The sequence below is a fragment of the Sus scrofa genome, chromosome 5 (genome assembly GCF_054392235.1).
Source record: "Sus scrofa isolate SSC_HxYL_T2T_F1_AM1 chromosome 5, Sscrofa_HxYL_maternal_Yorkshire_Landrace_v2.0, whole genome shotgun sequence".
Taxonomy (NCBI): Eukaryota; Metazoa; Chordata; class Mammalia; order Artiodactyla; family Suidae; genus Sus; species Sus scrofa.
Genome location: NC_139387.1, coordinates 107,757,919 through 107,782,798, shown reverse-complemented (window position 1 = coordinate 107,782,798; position 24,880 = coordinate 107,757,919). Strand labels below are relative to the sequence as shown.

Genomic DNA, 24,880 nt, shown 5'->3' with positions numbered 1-24,880 from the left:
TCCTCCCTGCCCTCACCAACCCCGAGCCCCGAGCGGGCGCCTCGCGGTCCCCGCGCCTCCGCTCCAACAAAGCCGGCGGCCGGGCGGAGACCCGGCGAGGGGCCGGGAGTGGCGGCGGGGCGCCGGAGCCCGGGGAAGGCACCCCTGGGCCGGGCGAGGGCAGCGCCAAGGGGCAGCGGGGACGTGGCGGGCAGAGAAAGGGGAAGAAAGTGTCCTGCTCTCGGCGCGAAAGCCTCCTCTGCTCGTCCTCACCGCCCGGCTCCCCCGGCCTGAGCGCGGCGGGCGGTCTGGGTGGAGGCGGCGGGGACGGAGGGGCTGGCAGGGCGGACGCAGGGGCCTGGCGGGCGGGCTGCTCCCTTACCTCTGTCCAGAGTGAGCGGCTGGACCACTGTCAATGTCGCCATGTCTGCCGTGGGAGCCGGAGGGACGCTCGGCTTCAGCATCAGCAGCCGCTGGTAGTGAGAAAAAGAGGAGGAGACTGGGGGCGGGGGCGGAGAGGGAAGACGGCGCGGAGGGGGAGGCGGAGGGAGGGGGGAAGGTGGTGACGGCGAAGGAAAAGAAAGCTCGGGTGGGTTGGCAGCCAGATGGAGACGCAACGGTGCCGCGGCGGGCAGACCTTCAGACGCCGCGTGAAGCGGGGCAGGTATCGGAGAGGGAACGCATCGCCGGCTCCGGGAAGGCAGCCTCTGCCCCAGAACTTTGCTCTTGCGCCCCAAGGAGCGCTGGATGGGTGCAGCTGGGGTGTCGCTTTCGTTCAACTTTCCACTCAAATAAAATGGTCAGCGTGTCTGTGCGTCTGGGGGAGGGAGAAGAAGGAAGGGGGCTGCAGGGAAGGGGTGGGAGGTAGAGAGATGATTTTTTTTCTTCGGATCAAGAGAATTTGTCCATGGAGGCCTCCCCATCCCCTAGAGAGAAAAGGTTTCTAGTTCAGAAATGTGGGGGATTTCATTGCAGTTGCTGTTAATTTCCGTTAAAGTTTATTTTGGAACGTTGACTTATAACAGCATACAAGATAACTGACTTAAGGCCAAGGTTCCATCCCTAGGTCTCCATCAAGGACCTGAGTGTCCTGCCTAGAAAATAACTTACCTTAGAAGCCAACTTCTTGAAAATGGTTTTAAATGAAAAGTCACAAAGAGAAAACAGGAAATAAAAAACCCAGAGGTTTCCATCACTAAGTTTGAAAAACATATCCCTAGCAATTTTCCAGGTTGATCTATATAGCCAGTGGTTACTCAGAGTTGCCGCTAACTGATTAATTGACGTATGTTTCAGGAGTTGCACTTGGTCATGGCCTGACTTACTGGTTTCCATACAGTCCTGCCTTCCAGTAGCCTGTAATCTAGTGGGAGGTGATGTTATTAAGAGGGTGACTTTAGAGTCAGTTGATCAAGATTCAATTACTAGAACCTTCAAATGTTGGCTGTGACCCCTTCATTCGAACAGACTGCTTTCACTGTCTTGCCGCTGCGCACTGTGGCATTTCCCACTGCAAGGACTCTCATTTTTTGATCAAGAAATTAAGAGGCATATGCAAATCTTGTATAAGCACAATAGTGATGACTATGGGTTCAGGACTGGAAACGACCAAGCAACCCCCATCACCTTCCCTATGACAGAGCAGAATTGTTTTGGCTAGCAATACACTACTCAAGACAGACACTGTTTTACAGCAAAATACTTCTCTATAATCTATGTCATCATCTTCTGATTCAAATATGGATAGTTTCTGAAGATCTTTCCCATCTCATGGTTTACGCTTGGGAAAAACAGTATTTCACCCGTGATTTGAGAAAGCCCAAGATGATTGCCCAAACACCTAGCAGACCTTAAAGACACACCTAAAATAGTATTTCAGCGTACCTAGATTTTCATTTAATGTTTAGAAAGAACCTTGATCTTGAAATTCAAGTCTTCCTCATGTGCTCTGCAGAAATTACATAATCTCTCACTGATCCCCAGTTTCTTCATCTGATAAACAAGGGCATTCGTAATCTTCAATCTCATTGAGATTTTTTAATGCGAGGAAAGTAATTCTTCCCTGCAGTCTCACTGAGTTGTGTGAGGGTCTGACGAGATCATGCACATGTATGTGCTTCGAAAACAGGAAAGTGTGTACAAATGGATTCGTACAGCAAATATACATTCCACCCGAACTCTATGGCAAGCACGCTGCAAGATGCTGGCCATGCAAAGATTAATGAGACATGACCCTTTTTCTAGATAATGCTCAGTACAAGTTGGGAGACAAATAATGAGCAAGCTGTGAGAGTATGAGCAAGCTCTGAGCAAGAATGGGAGCAGTAAGTCCTCTAAGCACCGCTGAAAGTTAAGTCCTGTGGGAGAAAGGAAGAAGCAATAGTTTGGGTTGATTATCATTATTCACATCCCCAAAACCAAACCACAAAAAGAAGTGTAATTGTGCACAATAACAATAGAATATATTCCAAGGTTTTGCACAAAATATCAAACCTCATGCAATAACAGAGGATGAAAAGTACATACAAATCCCTTGGCCATTAACGTAGTTCTTAACATATTCTATTATGAATATGTATTTGAGTGGCTTGATTCATAAATCTAAAAGCCATATTTTTAACATAAATCCTAGATTGTGAAGTCCACGAAGGTAGCCTTTTTGTCTTTTTGTTTCTTGATGTATCCCCAGCACCAAACATTTCATAGCATGTTTCTGGACTTATGGTTTGAGCTCCCTCATTGAAAATTTATTCCACCATTCTCTCTCTGTGTTGACTCTGTAGGGTTTTTGTAAGGTTTGAAAGAAAATGTAAGAGAAAGCACAAATCACCATATATTCATCAGTTATTATTTCTAGTAGTGGTAAGTTCAGTGCCTTTAGCTTATGTCTGCACAGGTGTAGAAAATCAATAATAGTTTATTATCTGTTAGATTTTGTTTTTTAATAAAGTATGCATAACTACTATCTCTCTAAAATGTTTGTGAATTTTTGAGACATGTAGAAACACAACAAAAGGTCCTTAATCACTTCTGTTGCTTTAGTAGATGTTACCATACTTAGGTCTCTTGAATAAGCGCCTGGACCACTCTGGTACCAAGCACAGTGTTTCATCAAGATCAATATACTTGATCTATTCATATGTATGTTGTATTGCTGATTGTGTATTAATCAGGGAATTGTTAAAACACCCTGGTTATACAATCAATGCAATTTTTCATTAAATGATATATAGTAATTTACTTCAATGAGTCTTTATCAAATTCATGAATGAGTCAATCAAATTCATTCAATAAATACTTATTGAGCACTTAACATGTGCCAGGTTGATTTTTCTTTCCTTCTCAGCCCAGAAAAGTAGGTATTGTCACTCCATTTTAGAGATTCAGTAAACTGAGTCTTAGAGGTTCAATGACTTGCTTAAAAAGAGTAGCACCTGTATTCAAAAGCTCCTGTATTTTGCACTGAGAAACATACTAATCTTTCAGAGTTCCATATATGTATACTATATCTATATCTAGCGAGCTAGCTAGTTATCTAGCTAGCTAGTTAGCTATCCTTTTACGCTTGAGATAAACTCAAAGAGAAAAATGCATGGAGGAAATTTAGGTCAAAGAAAAAAGAACTATGATGCTGGTTCCATTCTATATAAATACAGGTTAATATTAAAATGACTACATACTTTGAATATAAAATCTTTTCTTGTTAAAAAATTCATTCAAAGTTACGTTAAGGTCTGTTTCACTTAATTGAATCCTTGTGAATTATATGACAAAATCAAGAGAAGGTTTGCATAAAGCATTAGCATACCAAGAAAATGTGTTTAGTTAGATTATAAATGGAGTATAATAAGCACAGTTTCATATGAGGAAAAGAGCACCTTCAAACTGGAATTCTTTCAGCCTTGGGTGTTAGAAATTATTTTTGACTAATTTAAGATACCATATTCTCTCCCTTAATTCTCACAGTTTTGTCAAAACAGCACTGGATTAAAATGAAGTGCCAACCTATATTGTGGAATCTAAATGTTTGCGGGTTTTTTGAATCATCACAGAGCACCTTACTATATTTATTTTATCCTTAGATTTTTAAAAAACTGAGTGGCAATTTTGTTCATGGTAAAATGTCTGAATCTTAGACTTGATAACATTTGTCTTGATAACATTTGTCTGTTCATTCAACAAATACTGTACGTAACTCTATCCCAGATGCTGTTCTAGGCACTGGGATATTGCAGTGACCAAGAAATGCCCCTGCTCTCACTTGGTGTGTATTCTCACGGGAGAGAAATCCATAAGAAGCAAACAAGAAAAATATCAATTAGTGACTAAGTGCTGTGCAAAGAATGGAAAATTGAGGACTGAAGTGAGTCTAGAATAATATCTGGTTTACAAAAGACAGAGACAAGGGAAAAGGGCATTCTGAGAAGCAGGAGAGTAAAGCGGGGGTGGGAGAACAGACACGTGTGTCTTAAGGGCAAAGCAGGCAGTTCAATTGGGAGCATAAGAAAAGGAAGACTAAAGAGGGCCATTGAGAGTCAGGTTATGAAAGATAATGTAATTAACAGAAATGTAATGAATCCTTCAAGAACTGTTTTGTGCTCATCATACAATGGAATATGCCAAAGACAATCCAGGCTAAGAAAAAAACTGTGTTGTGGAATCTACATTAAAAATTACCAATATCAGAAAGAAATGACTTACTGATTCAGAGTTGGATGTTAGAGAACTGAAGATGAAATACAAATATAAAATGTCGATTTCAATTATTTTTCATTTCTTTCAAAAGAAATTTTGTCAAACTTTGAGACAGATAAATCTGATATATGAATAATTAACCTTCGCTTGTAGGGTCTTTTTGCATTATTTTACATTACCAATTATCTTCAAAAAATAAGCATAATAATTAACGTTTGCTCTGGTTCTGCCATAGGCCATGGCACATATAAGTGCACTAGTATGCTTTATTTATGCCCATTTAACTCATAGAATATAAAAGGATGTTTTGTTTTCATTTTGAAATAAACATTTTTCTGTTATGATTGATCTTTTGTAATAAAATTTAAATTCAAAGCTTACAATTTTCTTCTTTTTCCTTACACATCCCCTCATACTTACACCATTGGGAAAGCCTCATAGACACAAGGGAGGCAAGATAAAATGATTTTTAAAATCATTTAAAATTCATCTCTTTCTCATATCTACTCAGGAGGTATTTCCGAAATTTTAGACCCCACAAACTTTACTGGTTTTTAAAAACCTTTTAATTACTATTGCATCTCAAAACATTTTTAATATATCCATCTTTGAGTCTATAATTATACTTTTATCCAACAAATGTTCATGGTGAATCCGCTATATGCTAGACACTGCTCTAGGTTCAGTGGAAAACATGGAGAGGGCACCTTTGCATATGGAGCTTAGTTTTTTATGAAGGGAGACAGATAAAACACAAACAATAAATCAGAGAACCTTAGGTAGTGGTAAGAACCACAGACATGCTGAAGCTGTTTACACTGTTAGGCTCGACCCAGTTATGTGCCTCTTGCCCCAACGTCACTTTTAGTGGCATCACCCTGGTAGGTTTAGATTGGCCAGGATAGCAGTATTTACACCAAGGGTATTGGCAAATACTACGTGTGGAAATTTTCTTTTTTTTTTTCCCCCTCTGGAAAGCTAATTGCTAAACATGTACCAGCATACCATAAAGTCCACAAAGAAAATAAAATACAAAGTGGTGACGAAATATACAGCAGGGAGCTAGCAACATTCATTAAAATGGTTGGAAAATAAGTCACGCATTTGACAGAAACTTTTGTAAAATAACAAGTTGACTTTGTATTTGATGGACCACTGCCTAGGATGCTGCGGATGGAGTTAGAAGAAGTAGGAGACATTCATGCTATTTTTGAGGAGATTACAAAATGTTTGGAAAGGAAACAAAAGCATCAATCGAAAGGCATAGAATTAATTACACCATGATGTAGCAACGAGAATATGTGATAGTATAAATCTCTATATGATAAGGGCATGTAACATAAAAGGAAGTCTGGATTCTTTGAATTCTGCGTGGAGGCAGCTTACATGTACTTTTAGAGGAATCTTGGAGATATTTTCTTTCCTGCATGTGGATAATAAAGTTTCACCCCTTTGAGCAGAAAGCTGCTCCTTGCAATTTTGAATCAAATGATTGCTAACCAAGTGGGTGGAGACTTCCTGAGAACTACAGAAAAGGATGGACAAGATCAGTATAACTGGGTGCCTGTGTTGGTAGAGAATCTTATGGTGCTGAAAGAACGCTGTGGCCTGATCCTTAAAAAGAACACTAATGATAGTCAGGATTTACTTGTTTTAGCTTTAGCTTCATTTAAAATATGGCTTAAATGGGTTTTTCTTGAAAAGCCCCTCAATTCCTGACTTTCATGTTTTACTTAATCTTGCCCAACTTACTTATTTCTCTCGAATTCTGGTACTATGGAATTAATTAAGAATATTAGGGAGAATAAAGGGCATTTTCAACTTCTTCCCAAATTGTGACACGGTACAATAATTGAGGCAGTAAGAGAATTAACTGTAGGTGTGCTAAGGGCCATATGGCCAGTAATTAGCGAGTCTGAGAGTAAAATGCAACATTATCAGGGGCAGCATGTTCAGGAGAGAGTTATAAACTCTTGTTTTTAATCCTCCAATGCTCTAATTTAAAGCAAAAAAAAAAAAAAACTTCTGCAATTTTAATTGGTTTGCATTTAAATATTATCTTTCTGAGCTCAATACTCAAAAAAAAAGTATTTCTTTCCTAAAACTTCTTAGCGGGATCAAATTTTACGTGTTTCTAAACTAAGTGCCTCACTCTGCTTCTCTGGTCTTCAATGAACCCTTATCCCCTTGCCCACGTAGGTGGATATTTCTGATGCTTACAATTTTCTTGCGCCATTCTCTGAGTTGGCATCTGTATAAAGTGCATCTGCTTTCTGAAATACAGTGTCTCTGAGAAATTTCCTCTAATTTTACTTTTTTTTTTTTTTTTTTTTTTTTTTTTTTTTTTGGTTTTTAGGGCGGCACCTGCAGCATATGGAAGTTCCTAGGCTAGGGGTCGAAACAGAGCTACAGCTGCCTGCCTATGCCACAGTCACAGCAATTCAGGATCTGAGACACATCTGTGACCTACAGCACAGCTCACAGCAGTGCCTGATCCCCTGATCCCTGATCCACTGAGTGAGGCCAGGGATCAAACCCGCATCCTCATGGCCACTAGTCGGATTCATTTCCACTGTGCCACATTGGGAACTCCTTAATTTGACCTGTTGCACAAAGCATTTACTTATATAATAAATACACTTATGACTTTATTTTGGTTTCTTGATGATTTAACTAGAATAAAACAAATTTTTTAAAGCAAGGCAAATGAAAAAGGTTTTAACTCTAAGTATCTTCAGATTCCTGTCACCTGGAATTTTCCATAGATCAGTGTGGCAAAGCAAGCTAAACTAATATTTTTGTCTAGATCCCAAAGCAAAGCAACCTCAAATAAATGGAGAAAGTAAAGCAAATTTTTGCCACTTTAAATCTAGGACAAGCAAGTAAACTATTCGATGAAGTCTTTTATATAGTCTACATATTTTCTTTTAAATGAGGAATTTTGTTTTAAAATTTTAATGGTCAGACAATGCACATGGAAAATAATTCTCAATGGGTATGACTAAGGCTTCTTCACTCCAAAAAACCAATGTTAACTGATTTTTTTTAGTGTTTTCTTTCAGAAATTTTATATATATATATATATATATACACACACACACACATACATATGTGTTCAAATATCTTTTAAAAAACTCAAATGGATTATACGATGTGTCGTATTTTATACCTTGATTATTTTATCTAATGATATTTTCATATCAATACATTATATATATATAATATATATATTATATATATTATATATATATATATATCCTCTTAACTACAAAAAAATTCATTGAAATCTTCCGTTATAGCTGAACTTTCAGGTTGTTTCTAGGTTTTTGTTGCCTCAAACAGTGTAAAGAATGAAATTCTTTCTTCTTTGTATCATATTTATGAGCATGAAGTCCACTCAGTTATAGCTGTGTACTTTGGCAAATTCCAGGGCTAATGGGCCCTTTTCAATGCTATGCTCTCAAATTATAGTAACTGCAGCCGTTTTATTCCTGTTTCATTGTATGCATTCTGTTCCATGCCAATTGATACCTCTTATCTATAGAAATCTCATATTTAATCAAACTCCTAAAACCTCAAGTGTCAAAGTGATTAAAAAAAAATGTTTGCCGCAGACTGATGACTATATTTGTCTTGAAAACATGTGGTACGGTGCACCATCACCACAACTGTCACCGAAGAAGTGAACAGCACATGTGTCCAAAGCAAATAAAAAATTGAGCCTAACAAATCCACTTTGAATATTTGTTTGATTGAAGATTTTATTTCCAACAAACAAAATGAGATAGGAACACACTGGAAACACAAGGAGATACTTAAGTGCCTTAGTTTTCAAATAAAGTAACACATTGATTCCCTAACTGGAGAAAACTGTAAGAAACATTTAAAATGAGAACTACCACTCTTTCATTAAATGTTGTTACTAGTTAGTATTCAAAAGAATATTTAAATGTTAATGCGTGTACTGCTCTCTGCTGGTCTTATCTTTATTGCACCTTACACTCACTGTCGAAGTTGTATTTACATAGGGCACGAAAATCATCTCTATCCTAAAAGACTACTAGTATTTTTATTCTAGTTTCTATGTGGTTTCTACTTTGGCGGGGGCGAGGGGTGAGTGCACACGCACATTTGCTTGTACAAATACACAAATATTCACCTCGGATGTTTCACAGTGAACTCGGTTTTGAACTCTGCAAATGAATTGTTGGCATTCACGATCACAAGTAGCACAGGTATAGTACACGGATACATAATTTTAATGCAAGGCATGTTTTTCAGTACAGTTAATAGGCAGTGGCAGCATCTAAGGTGCTTGCTTTTCCCAGTCCCTGGAGAAGACAAGTGAGGGCCTCGCAGCACAAGAATGAGTGGCTGTGTGGATTCAGCAATTCCTAGGGACAGTGACCGCCACCATGAGCTCCTCTCTACTATTCCTTCCTGTACCAGTCCTCACATATTTAAAAGATCAACTTAGCGGTGCTTTCTTCTTTTATTTTTATTTTTGTCTTTTTAGGGCGACAGCCAGGGCAAGCGGAAGCTCCCAGGTTGAATTGGAGCTGCAGCTGCTGGCCTGCACCACAGCCACAGCAATGAGGGGTCCGAGCAGCATCTGCAACCTACACCACAGCTGACGGTAACGTTGGATCCTTAACCCACTGAACAAGGCCAGGGATCAAACCTGTGTCCTCGTGGATACTAGTTGGGTTTGTTACTGCAGAGCCACTACGAGAACTCCCATAGCGGTACTTTTTTTTAAAGCTTAGGAAAAAATTTTATTACCACTAGTTATGAAAGCCATTTGCTTCAGAAGTATGTGTGTATGTGTGTGTGTGTGTGTGTGAGAGAGAGAGAGAGAGAGAGAGAGAGAGAGAGAGAGAGAGAAGGAGGCCGAGAAAGAGACTATATTCATTCGTTCATTTATTCTATACTTTCATGTCAAGTGACTACCAAGCACTGTGCCAAGCACTGGAAGTAAAGCAGTATTCAAGACCACCAGTATCCTGCTGGAGTTACTGTTGTCTGTGGGATTATTTCTCAATTAAAATAGTTATAAATACTATTAAGAAAAGTCAGACAGAGAAAGAAAAATACCATATCATATCATTTATATGTGGAATCTAATAAAAACAAGAACTCATTTAAAAAAACAGAAAGAGGAGTTCCTATCGTGGCACAGTGGAAATGAATCCAACTAGGAACCATGAGGTTTCGGGTTCGATCCCTGGCCTCACTCAGTGGGTTAAGGATCTGGCTTAGCCACGAGCTGTGGTGTAGGATGCAGATGCGGCTTGGATCTAGCATTGCTGTGGCTGTGGGTTGGCTGGCAGCTATAGCTCCAACTGGACCCCCAGCCTGGGTACCTCTATATGCCGCAGATGTGCCCCTAAAAAAGCAAAAAGCAAAAAAAAAAAAAAAAAAAAAAACAGAAATGAACTCAGATTTCAAAACCAGCCTTATGGCAACATCATGGGGGGATGGAAGAATTGGGAAGGTTGGAATAACATATACACACTATTATATAAAATATATGATTAACAAGAATCTACTGTGTGGCACAGAAAATCTACTCAATAGTTTGTAATAACCTATGCGGAAAAAAAGAATGGATGTATTTATATGTATGACGAATTTACTTAGCTGTATACCTGAAACTAATACAACATTTGTAAATAAACTATATTTCAATAATATTAAAATTTTAAAAATCATCCTAAAATATACAAACAACTTAAACAACTCAACAGCAAAAAAGCCAACAACCCAATTGAAAAATGGGCAAAAGGCCTGAACAGACATTTCTCCAAGGAAGATGTACAGATGGCCAAAATCACATGAAAAAAATGCTCAACATCAGTGATTATTAGAGAAATGCCAGTCAAAACTACCATAAGTACCACCTCACACAAGTTAGAATAGCCATCCTTAATAAGTTCACAAATAACAAATGCTGGAGGGGGTGTGGAGAAAAGGGAACCCTCATGCACTGTTGGCGGGAATGTAAATTGGTACAACCACTATGGAAAACAGTGTGGAGGTACCTTCAGAAAACTATACACAGAACTACCATATGACCAGGCAATCCCACTCTTGGGCATACATCTGGACAAAACTTTCCTTGAAAAAGACACATGCACCTGCATGTTCACTGCAGCACTATTCACAATAGCCAAGACATGGAAACAACCTAAATGTCCATTGGCAGATGATTGGATTAGGAGGTTGTGGTATAAATACACAGTGGAATACTACTCAGCCATAAAAAAGAACAAAATGATGCCATTTGCAGCAACATGGATGGAACTAGAGACTCTCATTCTGAGTGAAGTAAGTCAGAAAAAGACAAACACTACATGATATCACTTATATCTGGAATCTAAGATATAGCACAAATGAACCTTTCCACAGAAAAGAAAATCTTGGACATGGAGAACAGACTTGTGGCTGCCAAGAGAGAGGGGGACGGAGTGGGATAGATGGGATGCTTGGGGTTAATAGATGCAAACTATTGCCTTTGGAATGGATAAGCAAAAGGATCCTGCTGTGTAGCACTGGGAACTATGTCTGGTCACTTATGATGGAGCATGATAATGTGAGAAAAAAGAATGCATACATGTATGTGTAACTGGGTCACCTTGCTGTACAATGGAAAATTGACAGAACACTATAAACCAGCTATAATGGAAAAAAATAAAACTGTATATATTTTAAAAAAAAGTTCTTGGTTCAATAGCCTAAATCAATCTGGGGGATTTAGAAATGAGTTATCCAAAAATGAGCAGTAATGGTATGCTTAAGGAGACGCTGGAGCATATTTCAATGTTAGCAGAGATGGAGGACTGGAGACACAGGAGAAGCAACGACAGATGGCACCTGGTTACAAGAAGGGAAGGGGCAACAAAAGGGACCCTCAGAACAGGTGGCAGCCCAGGCCTTGGTGAGAGGAGGATACTTCTTTTCCTGAAACCAGAAGATGAGAACTCCTGCATAGACTTGATAAAAGTGGATCAAGGTCAGTCTTTGACGGGGTTTCTACCGAGTTGATCGACAATGCCTCAAGTCACATAAATGCTTCTGCTCTCAAATCCTCTAAATGCCTAAATGTGGGTGCTGTGAATGACTCTCTTTAATGTTCCTTAAATTAGACCCTAACCCTCTATAATTTAGCCATTGTTTAGTGGCCTCAGTTCCTCTTTAGAGCATAGAACTGACCTGGGAAAGTTATCTTTTTCACCATAACTCTCTGAGTGAACATAATGAGGACGGAAGCCTCATTACTCTGAGGAACTTCCTGGCTAAGGTTTCTCAATATGGTCATCATTTGTCTAAAGCAGTACATTCGAATCCTATATTTATTATTAATTTTTAGTAAAATATATTAGGCTCACTAAAATATTCATTTGAGGCAGATTTCTACTTTTATGACTTTTTGATGTTACTTATACATGTGCTATTTCTATATTTTGTCTGAGTAAAGAGAAAGCCACTTAAAAAAAGATAGCATTGATATTGACATAAATATTATTGAAAAAGTTGCATCCATCCAAATGTGTTCCCCCAGAGTCAAAATATAAAGATATCTTTGCACCATAAAGGATGTTAAAGACCATCAAATCCAAGCAACAGTGGAAAATGAGATCCAGAGAGATTATATCCGCTGCCCAACTTTTCCTAGCTAATGAGGAACAGAGCTCAGACTCAAACCCAAGTGACAATCAGTTCAGTGCTTTTTATATTACACTAAGTTATAACACTAGATTGTAAATTTCATGAGCAGAGATGCAATGTTGGTTTACTACTGTATATTCATTGCTTGGCATAAAACCAATGCTCAGTAAGCATTAGTGAATAAAAGAATCCTTTTTCCTAGAAGATAAACTTCATTTCAAATGCATTTTAATGTGAAATATTTGTTCAAGTATATTTATTGATTGCTTAATTTGTACAAGATATTTGCTCTACTATGTTCTATGGGGATTTATAAGAAAAGGATAAATAAAATATGGCCCCTGCCCTACCAACCCATAGAGCTGTCATAATTATCTCCAGAATAAGGTAGGGCTTGGTAAATGCCACAACATTAAAATATATGAACATACTTGTCTTGTTCCTGATCTCAGCGGGAATTCTTTCAGCTTTTCACCATTGAGAATGATGTTCGCTGTGGGTTTGTCGTATATGGCCTTTATCATGTTGAGGTAGGTTCCTGTTTTGCCCACTTTCTGAAGGGTTTTTATCAGAAATGAGTGTTGGATTTTGTCAAAGGCTTTTTCCATGTCTATAGAGAGGATCATATGGTTTTTATTCTTCAGTTTGTTAATGTGGTGTATCACACTGATAGATTTGCGGATATTGAAGAACGCTTGCATCCCTGGGATAAATCCCACTTCAAGGATGTCCGCTCTCGCCACTACTCTTCAAAATAGTTCTGGAAGTCCTAGCCACAGCAATCAGAGAAGTAAAAGAAATAAAAGGAATCAAATTGGAAAGGAAGAAGTAAAACTATCACTATTTGCAGATGACATGATACTATACCTAGAGAATCCTAAAGACTCTACCAGAAAACTGCTAGAGCTTATCCACGAATTTGGCAAAGTTGCAGGATACAAAATCAATACACAGAAATTGATAGCGTTTCTATATACTAACAATGAAAAAGCAGAAAAAGAAATTAGGGAAGCAATCCCGTTTATCATCGCATCCAAAAGAATAAAATACCTAGGAGTAAACCTACCTAAAGAAACAAAAGACCTGTACTCTGAAAACTACAAGCCACTGATGAAAGAAATCAAAGATGACACAAATAGATGGAAAGATATACCATGCTCGTGGATTGGAAGAGTTAATATTATCAAAATGACTATACTACCCAAGGCAATCTACAGATTCAATGCAATCCCTATCAAATTACCAAGGACATTTTTCACAGAACCTGGACAAAATATTTTAAAGTTTGTTTGGAAGTACAAAAGACCCAGAGTAGCCAAAGACATCCTGAAAAAGAAAAATGGAGCTGGAGGAATCAGGCTCCCAGACTTCAGACTATACTACAAAGCAACGGTCATCAAAACTGCATGATACTGGCACAAAGACAGACATATAGATCAGTGGAACAGGATAGAAAGCCCAGAATTAAACCCATGCACTTACAGCCAACTCATCTATGACAAAGGAAGCAAGATTATACAATGGAGAAAGGACAGCTTGTTCAATAAGTGGTGCTGGGAAAACTGGACAGCCATATGGAAAAGAATGAAATTAGAACACTCCCTAACACCATACACAAAAATAAACTTCAAATGGATTAAAGACCTAGATATAAGACCAGACTCTATAAAACTCTTAGAGGAAAACATAGGCCAAACACTCTCTGACATAAACGACAGCAACATCTTCTCAGATCCACCTCTTAGAGTAATGTCAACAAAAACAAAAATAAATGGGACCTAATCAAACTTCAAAGTTTCTGCACAGCAAAGGAAACCCTAAACAAAATGAAAAGACAACCCACAGAATGGGAGAAAATCTTTGCAAATGAATCAACTGCCAAGGGATTAATCTCCAAAATTTATAAACACCTCCTACCACTCAATACCAAAAAAACAAACAACCCCATCAAAAAATGGGCAGAAGATCTAAACAGACAGTTCTCTAAAAAAGACATACAGATGGCCGAGAAACACATGAAAAGATGTTCAGCGTCACTCATTATTAGAGAAATGCAAATCAAAACCACGATGAGGTACCACCTTACACCAGTCAGAATGGCCATCATCCAAAAGTCGACAAACAATAAGTGCCGGAGAAGTTGTGGAGAAAAAGGAACCCTAGTACACTTAGGGTGGGATTGTAAATTGGTGCAACCACTGTGGAAAGCAGTATGGAGATTCCTCAGAAAACTAAACATAGAACTACCATTTGATCCAGCAATCCCACTCCTGGGCATCTATCCAGAGAAAACCACGATTCACAAAGACACATGTACTCCAATGTTCATTGCAACACTATTTACAATAGCCAAGACATGGAAACAACCTAAACGTCCATTGACAGAGGAGTGGATCCAGAAGATGTGGTACATATACACAATGGAATATTACTCAGTCATCAAAAAGAAAGAAATACCAGCATTTTTAGCAACATGGATGGACCTAGAAACTATCATGCTAAGTGAAGTCAGCCATACAATGAGACACCAACATCAAATGCTTTCACTGACATGTGGAATCTGAAAAAAGGACAGACGGAACTTCTTTGCAGAACAGATGCTGACTCACAGACATTGAAAAACTTATGGTCTCCGGAGGAGACAGTTTGGGGGGTGGGGGGATGTGCTTGGGCTGTGGGATGGAAATCCTGTGAAATCAGATGGTTATGATCATTATACAACAACAACAACAACAAAAATAAAATAAACTTGAGGGAAAAATGAAAAAAAAAACAAAATATATGAACAAAGAATTACATGGAACGTGGAAGGCATCATGAAGGAGATGGTTATTTCTGCTGGGTCTTTAAAAACAGATTTTTTAGGTGGAGGTAGAACTGAACAGACATTTCAGTTGAACCAAGCAGAACGTGTAAGTGTATGAAGTCAGGAAGAATTGCATGCATGTTATTATTGAAACACTCTGCCTGACTGGAACATGGAAGACATGAAGGAGGTAACACAATAGTAAGATTGGAAAGAAGCTGGTAGGGAAGGGAAATGGCAGGTATTGTAGGGGGTTTGGAAGACACTGTCAAGCTAAGGAATTTAAAATTTATTCAGAAGACCATTAAAGCTTTTTGAGCAGACAGGTGATATGAGGTTCTTCTTGAATAGTATACTAAATTTATTCTAGAAAAAAATATTAAAGTTCTAAAGAGAGTAGCAGAAAATCAAAATTAATCCGTATCAACTGATGAGGTTCTAGCCACATAAAACCGTTCTGAGGTCACACAGACAGACCTTCACACCAATCTACAGCTTGGGTGATTGGGTGGACGGTCTCCAATGCCATTTTCTTCATCATCCATCACGGCATCTACGAAAAAGCATATTACGTTTTGGGGGGCTTTTGACTCTGGCTCTGGAAGTATTGCTAGTATACCAAGGAAAAGTAAGCAGTGGCCCAAGTCTGAAATGCTGAGGACTCAAAATTCCTCAACACCTCACATCTTTCCCAACACACCGCTGTGTACACCCCCGTAGAACTCTCTGCTCTTTTGAGAACTCCTACTAACTGCAGTAGGTTGTCTTATCTCCAGGTAGTATAAAAAGAACAACAGTGAAATAATAGGGAAAAAAAGATGAGAAATTATGTTGTGGATAGGATACCACAAAAACACTGCTATACGTCAACAGTTAAGATGGGAAGGTTAAGGGGATTTGTGAGGGAACCCTTCATCCCAAGTAAATTTTGAAATAATGATACTATGTTCACTCAGTTGAAATGTTTTGAAGCAAATAAACTAGATGAGGACATGTGGTGGCTACAGAGATTTAAATGGTGGTGCCTATTCTGGGTCATTTATGTCAGGTGTAGTTACTGTTAACACCAGTTTTTAAATTAGACGCAGAGCCTGAAGAAGAATGGAACCTGTAGAAATCATGTAATCCAGTGAGAGATCTCTTCCTCCCCTTACCCCAAGTCTTTACGAGGACCACATTCTCACCCTAGATTTTCAGCACCATAATGTGTTAGGACATAAGGGTTGACATTTTTTATTCAAACTAATAGTCATAGAAGACAAAGATTCCTATATGTATAAGATATATTCTAAGCATGACCATGACATTTTTCTCTTTCATTTTCACACGAGGTGTATATAAGTGTTAGAGCTCTTCAGATATAAAATATCTGCATTTGATGTTGGTGGAACTTTCATATTAGGAGATGAGGTAAAATATTTAGGGAATAGGAGAGATGGTAAATGAGCAAGTTAACAATTTTGTGTTATGTGCAGCTCATAATTGTAGCTCTGTGAAGAGCTCCCACTGAGTCGACGGGAGGTGTGGGTGGAGGTTAGAGCCAGGTTAATTGTTGCATTCAGCAACATTCAGGAGAAAAAGTGGAGATAAAATTGCAGCATGTATGTTTTGCCCTCCAATTTTCCTTCATCTCGATACTTGTTGTATTTTCTTCACTTGCTGTTATTTATATCCCTTGTCTGATTTTTTCCTCCTTTGACTCCTTGGGTTATTAAAGACATAGAGTCCATAAAGTTGACTTTCAAGGCATTTTAAAAATAAAGAAAATGACTTTCATCCATTCGTTTTCAATATCAAGTTGGAAATATAGTTCCTTGGAAAATATTACCAAGTAATCGCATCGAAAGATAGATCTTGTGAGGAAAGAGGTATTTTACTCTCTGTCTCCCCGGCATGCTAGGGCTTGTGGTACCCCACCAATGCCAAGCCTGCAGGTAATTTTAATTATCATCTGACAGGTCATTTTTCTTTTTTAGTAGTTTTCTAGTCCTTTGGGATCCACCTACTCAATGACTATTAGTTTCTTTCACATAAGGAAAGAACCTCTTATTTCAAACAGGCAGCCTCAATAATTTGGCTTTCATATTCTGTGAGTCCTATGTTTACAATGGGATTTAGGTCTGGGTTATAGTATAATAATGTGTCGAGGCTACTACAACCGTTAACTATCACCAATTCCAGGTAGAAAGTCTCTTTAAATCTGAGACTTTAAATTACTATCCATGTTTTTTTAACTACTTTGTTGATTTAAAAAGTTAATATTAATATAAACAATGTTTGTATTTTGCTTCTTGTCTTCTTAAATATTCTTTTATTCCTCATCTCTCTCTAAATTTTCCACCTCTGTGTTTCCTTTTATGCTCATGCTTTTTACCAATATTAATATTGCCTTACAAAATTTTTGGTTTTTGAGACATTCCATTGCTAGATTTGGAAAGCATTGAAACAAGTCCTGAGGGAACTGAAGTTAGCAGAAATAGAAAACAACCTTTGGTGGACTGTAAGTTGTTAGGCTTATAAAATGTAAAAATCCTTTTAAAAGAGGAATAAACAAAACTTACTTTTCTTTTGAGTCTTCACCTTTCAAAGAGAGCTCTGGAAAACAACTTCCTATCAGGTTACAATTTTTTTTCCACAAGTTAGTGAAACAACTACTCAAACTAAATTGGTAAGCTAGGGTTATCATATACCTACATACAAAATTATTGTTACTGTGCTTACACCACAACTTAAGTTTTTTGACATTAAAGGCCTATCTTGATTTTAAAAAAATCACTTAAAATTGTCTTTTAATTTTTACCAACCTGAGTGCATTCTATGGAAGAAGAGCTTATATAATTATATTTGTTTCACAGGCATATTAGTGACTTTTATTTTTCTCTTCACTATATAGAAATCATGTCATACATTCATTTTCCTGGATATATGAAGTACAAGCTCGCTATAAAATTTGAAGAAATTAAATATATTAAGATATCTTTTAAAACTTGGCAGCGCCTCCATCCTCTGAGATGCTCTCAGCTGAGCATTTACTGCACTGCGCTGAGGGATTGTAACTATGTTTCCTCTAGCATGAGAGGTAGGTTGAACTTCCTCATAACGTTGGCCTGGAATTTCAACTTCCAGGAAGATTCACTTAATAATATTCTGGTATCACTCATGACAGAAGGTTTTATTTGGGCATAATAGCACTTGGGCAACAAACATGTCCAATTCTACCTGTATCACTGGAATGTTTTTAGCGTTACAATCCAGGAATTTTCATTAAGAAAAATTTTAATGTAGAAACATAAAAATAGAATATAGACAACTGCAATTAATCCCCTAGCTTGATAACAGATGGGCATTTTTAGAGCTAAACATATTATTTCTACTATCCAGCAGTAAAAGAAAATATTGTGATGATAAACAAATGCATTGAGCAAATTCAAATGAAAGTCTTGTACCAGAATTTTATCCATTGGAGTTTTAACATATAAATATGAAAAAAATTCCATGCATTTAAAAAGTTTCTGGGACTTTAGGCAAAAGATCCAGGTCCATTGATCAGTGATGGGCATATATCTAAGACTTAAACCAATACCAAAAAATGTGGAAGCTCCTCATACTTTTAAAGGCATAAGCTGAATGGACAAGACCATGTTTGAATTTCATTTTATTTTGTTTTGCCCATACACCTAAAATATAGTGGTGAATAAATAATGAATAGATGGAAAGAATGAAGGGAAAGAGGAAAAGGACAAATGAATGAATAAATGAATGGAGAGTGATTAAAAGGCAACACCAGTAATAAAAATATATTTCTAAGTATTTGTTTTACATATTAAATTTCATATGTTCATTGCAATACAGCAAGCAGACTAGTGTTACCTAAAGGTTTTTGAGCCCTAATGAATAGATAAGTTATCTGTAATTGACATAACCCAGCACCCTCTTAGGAAGGGCTAACTTCTACTTACATGACATTTACTTCACAGGCTGGCTGTGATTTTTGCAAATTACAGTGAGATTGCTTTTTCCTGGGGTGAAGTTCTAAAAGTCAACCAGTAAGGCAAAAATTGCCCTTGAAAAATCCCTTCTATCATCCATAAAGTTTGATTTGGGGGGTCTATATCCATATACGGTGATTTTTAAATGCATAAAAAATTTAGGTTTACTGCGCTAAACTTAAGACAAAACAAAATTGAAACCCTCAGGAGTGAGTGAGTGAGTGACCCAGCGCTCAATGGGAGTGTGGCTCGGAGGTTAAGAGTCTCTGCTTCGAAACTCAGCCTGCTGACTGTGAACCCTACATCCGATGACTTGAAGTGTGTGACCTTGGCCAAATGACCATATCTCTTGCTCTGCTTCCACATCTGTAAAACTGGATTATAATACTACCCACGGAATTTTTGTTGTGAAGGTCAAATGAAATAATCTGTGTATACTGTTTGTTTGAAACAACGTCTGGCATGCAGTAAGCATGTTTGCTATTCTTCCCGAGTTTACGACAGCTATAAAATTCCTAATGGAGAACAAATGATGGATGAGAATTATAAAATGTTTGTTTGCCTGAAGGATTTACTCCATTTTGTTTTAATAAATCAGCCTCTGTAAACTTAATGAAAATAAATAAATTGTTTCCTAGGAGGAGGTAACAAGATAAGTTTCACTGGCACACAGTAGGCAACGCTTACTGGATTTTAATCTAAATCTTATGTGAGCAGATGGATATACATACTATTCTTAGAAAAGATATGGACATGACCTTGACTGCTTACATCTATCTTTCCAGACTGTCAGTACCTACTGAGACCCCAATAAACAGGAAGCAGCCTCATGCTCTTGGCCATTAAATGCAAATTAAATCAGGGTTAGTTTCCAAATCCCACTCAAAAGTTGTGTGCCTATAATGTAACTCCACTGCACTAAGACCTACCAATTCACTTCTCCTGCATCAAAAAAAATTTTTTTTGACTTTTTGGCCAAAAAGCCTCCCCTACCATTATACCTGGCCAAGGTTCAATCACACACCCAACTCCAGCTAGACTTCCAAAGTAATGTTTTCTCTGGGTGCTCTGCCTTTAAAACCTCTGGTTCCATTATCTACTCTGCACCTCCTTGCTTAACACACACACACACACACACACACACACACACACACACACACTTTCTGTAACTGTAGTTCCTTAGATTTCTACCCCTTTGTCACCATCAACCTCCATTGAGCTTTCGCCTGGTAGAGCCATCAGATTCAGGGGCGTCTTTGCCTCTGCATTTATAAGAGCAACGCCTATCCTTTCCTGCTGAAACATGGTGGCAGATGTTTTCCTTATGCACCTAGTCGGAATATTTCATTCAAGCAGTATTCAGTTTTGTAGAATGCCAGTGACTGTATGGTATACTTGAGACACTAGTGGGTGGAGAAGATAGGCTGATCTCGTGGCGCCTCTGAGCGGGGAAGGAAGACTGAAAGTGACATTAATGAACACTTGCTGTGATATATACGCCACCAAAGCAAAGCTGTAGGTTTCTTTCATAGAATAGCAAGGTCGGAATACATCCTACGCAGCATGAAATACTTGTAAGCATTCTGACGTGTGCACGACTCACATGTGAATGACTGGCATGGTCATTTGAAAGAGAATCATTTTCCCTGTTCTAGTCTTCATCTGTGAAGCAAAGAATGTCCAAAAAGTTCAACATTTTTCTGATTCTACCAGCTGTTACATGATGTAATTTGAGGTAAATACTTCCTTTTGGTTTTAACTTGGAAAAATGAGGAAAATGCTGTTTCTTAGACCCGACACCTCTGTATCATATTTAAGCAGAGATTATTATTTTTCATCACTCTTCCTCCTGCAAATAGGAGTCAAGTTCCTAAGATACGAAATGATTGGCCAAAGCTGATCCCAATGCTTTATAAATATCCAGACCTTTCACAATGTTACAACAGTAGCTTTTTTCTGATTTTTTCAGTTATAATGTAAAGTAAGATTTCATAATAACAGCTATAATGATAGCTACAGTGATTAAGGGCCCATTATGCGGCAGGGACACAGAGAGTATTAATTAACATTTTTAATTTAATCTTTCCTGAATCTTGGGGAAGAAATTATTCTTTATTCGCAGATAAGAAAATCAACACACAAAGAAACTAAGGAATATAACCACTCTCCCCCATGAGTCTAATTTTGAAGTACACCTTTTTTCACTCTGTCCTATCTCCACTTCTCAAAAATCTGCAGTTAAAGACCGACAATGGACGACATCAACTTTTCATACACTGTTCAAAAACGAATTCACCTATCATCCTTCCAGTCTGTTTCTTGTTGACAGTTTTGATATTCAAGATTGGCAATTACTTAGACGCTAGCAGGTTGCTTGGTCAAGAGAATCTGAACTCATACGAACACTTTTCTGAACAAGCTCTAGTGTGAACAACGCAGAGAGAGACACAATCATTGATTAAAGCCATGAGGCTCAGTTAGGAGATTGATTTATTTGATGCTACAGTGTATTTCTTGTAAAAAACTAATACACTCAAAATATTTCCTTTAGCTTTTCTTACAGATGTACATAACTGGCCCTACGAATTGTGTGGTGGTTTGAACGTACCACATAGACAGAGGAAAATGCCCTTTCTTTTACATCTAGATCCCTTTTCTTTACTCATTTAAACTGTGTCCATCTCTAACTTCTCTTGAAAAATCTTTAAGCATTTTCAAAGCACAGAACCAATGCCTTAAAAACTATTTGCAATGCTTAACATCACTGATTATTAGAGAAATGCCAATCAAAACTACCATAAGTACCACCTCACAGCAGTCAGAAGGGCCATCATTCATAAGTTCACAAATAGCAAATGCTGGAGGGGGTGTGGAGAAAAGGGAACCCTCATGCACTGTTGGTGGGAATGTAAATTGGAAAACAGTGTGGAGGTACCTTCAGAAAACTATACACAGAACTACCACATGACCGGGCAATCCCACTCTTGGGCATACATCTGGACAAAACTTTCCTTGAAAAAGACACATGCACCTGCATGTTCACTGCAGCACTATTCACAATAGCCAAGACATGGAAACAACCTAAATGTCCATTGGCAGATGATTGGATTAGGAGGTTGTGGTATAAATACACAGTGGAATACTACTCAGCCATAAAAAAGAACAAAATGATGCCATTTGCAGCAACATGGATGGAACTAGAGACTCTCATTCTGAGTGAAGTAAGTCAGAAAAAGACAAACACTACATGATATCACTTATATCTGGAATCTAAGATATAGCACAAATGAACCTTTCCACAGAAAAGAAAATCATGGACATGGAGAACAGACTTGTGGCTGCCAAGGGAGAAGGGGACGGAGTGGGATAGATGGGATGCTTGGGGTTAATAGATGCAAACTATTGCCTTTGGAATGGATAAGCAAAAGGATCCTGCTGTATAGCACTGGGAACTATGCCTCGTCATTTATGATAGAGCACGATGATGTAAGAAAAAAGAATGTATACATGTATGTGTGACTGGGTCACCTTGCTGTGCAGCAGAAAATTGGCAGAACACTGTAAATGAGCTATAATGGAAAAAATACAAATTATTATAAAAAACACTATTTGCATTTTACATTTGGCTATTTCAATTACTGTGAATGACTCCCTTTACTTTTTGCTCTCTCTTTATGCTTTATTCTGTTATCCAAATGCCTTCAAAAAGTTTAAAAGTTTGTAAAACAGCAAAGGACCAGATGCTTTAATCTTCTTAGCTGGCTCCTTTTATCTTAATATTTCTTGCCTCGTTTCAAAGTAACTTTTGTCATGTTTATGTTCTCTAACATGATAGCTCTAAACATAAAGGACAGCTTTAGTATAAAGCAGGGACATGTATGAAATATCTACAAGATTTTCTCTGAAATCATTTCCACATCGATATCGCTGAGTTCCTGTCTCTCCTACTTTATTTTTTATATTATTGTTTAAAATTGTACTCTGTAACTTCATTATGTTATTGTTTCAGCCAGGCGCATGGCATTCAGAAATTCCCAAGCCAGGGATCGAATCTGTGTCACAGCAGTGACAACCCTGACTCCTTAACCCACTGCGCCACAAGGGAACTCCCTATAACTTCATGTTATGAATGCACTGAATGAGCCCCCCCCAAATTCATGCATTGAAATCCTAACCCTCTCACGGCGTTTCGGTGTGGGACCTTTAGGGAGTGATGAGGTCCTGAGACGGGAGCCCTCATGAATGAGACTAGTGCCCCTTATAAAAGAGACCCTGCAAATCTCCCTCTTCCCTTCCACCATGCAGGGACACAGAGAGAAGCTGGCCATCTGAGAACCAAGAAGTGGGCCCTCACCACGCAGAGCATCTGGAGCATTTTGATCTTGGCCTGCTCAGACTCCAGAACTGTGGGAAATAAATATTTGTTGTTTATACGTCACCCAGTCGATTCTGGTGCATCAGCCTGAAGGAACGAAGACAATTATGAAACTTTATATTTATCAACATATCAAAAACAGTTAACAGAAAACCATCTAACTTGCATCCAAAGTTATTATCTTTCCTATAAACACCAAACATTCAAGTTTATAATTTCATCCTTTTATTTTTTTTTGGTAACAGTTTTATTGAGATATCATTCACACGCCACAAAATTTACCCATTTAAAGTATTCAGTTATGTATATTCACAAAATTGTACAGTCATCACTGCTATATAACTTTAGACTATTTTAATCACCCCAAAAGGAAACCCCATACCCAGTAGCAGTCATGTCCCATTCCTACTTCCCCCAACCCCTCGTAACCACTAATCTTTTACCTCTCTAGATACCCTATTCTGAACATTTAATATAGATGGAATCATACAATATATGCCTCCTGCATCTGATTTCGTTCCTTTAGCATGATATTTTGAGGTTCACCGATGTCTTAGCATAAGTACTCAATTCCTTTTTACTGACAAAACTGTATTCCCATGTGTGTATACACCATACTCTTTATTCACTCTTCATTTGATGGATATTTGGTCTTCTCCCACTTTTCTGCTATTATAAACAATACAGCTATGAACATTCATGTATGAATTTTTGTGTGGACATAGGTTTTCATTTCTAGTGGGCATATACCTAGAATTTCTGGATCTTATGGTAAACCTATGTTTATCAATTTTAGGCAATATCAACCAGTTTTCCAAAGTAGCTGCAACAATTGACAACCCCACCAGCAAAGTTGTTTGTTGAGTGACTTTTTTGGACTAAATCCATCTGCGTTCTTCATGTGTAGCCAATGAAGTCTCTTCTCAGACTTCACATCCGTAATCAGCTAATGGTTAGAAAGATATTTCCATAAAGGCGCTGGACCAGTAAGTCTCCTATTCTTGCTGAGACCATCTGTTTGTATGTTAGGGGATGCCTTTAATGCTCAAGCACACAGTTGAAGTTCTGCCTTAGTCTTTACTTCCTACCTAACAAATCATTAACATCAGCCAAAGGTAAGAGAGAGATGAGGGCATTCCCAGGTCATTCCCGGGAATATGCACAGCCCTGCATATGAGCATCACCTTCCAGATTTTCAGGAACATGTTGGACCTCTTCCAATTCCCGAATGGACATCTCATTCCCCCATTTCACTTTTTGAGATTTTTGCTCAATCTCTTGTTAGTTACAAATGGTATTACCGCCTCAGACAGCTGCAATATTAAACAATTATCACTAACAATTTTCCACAAACACCCTGTAGATAAA

General features: G+C 38.2%; 1 protein-coding gene across 1 annotated transcript in view; it reads right to left on the bottom strand.

Annotated features, from left to right (window-relative positions):
- Positions 1-480, bottom strand: part of LIN7A (lin-7 homolog A, crumbs cell polarity complex component) — a 149,094-nt gene extending 148,614 nt beyond the window's left edge. The window contains exon 1 of the mRNA XM_021093058.2: positions 362-480. Coding sequence (XP_020948717.1) covers positions 362-443 — 82 coding nt within the window. The 5' untranslated portion in view covers positions 444-480. The remainder of the gene's footprint in view (positions 1-361) is intronic.
- Positions 481-24,880: the final 24,400 nt, after the last annotated feature.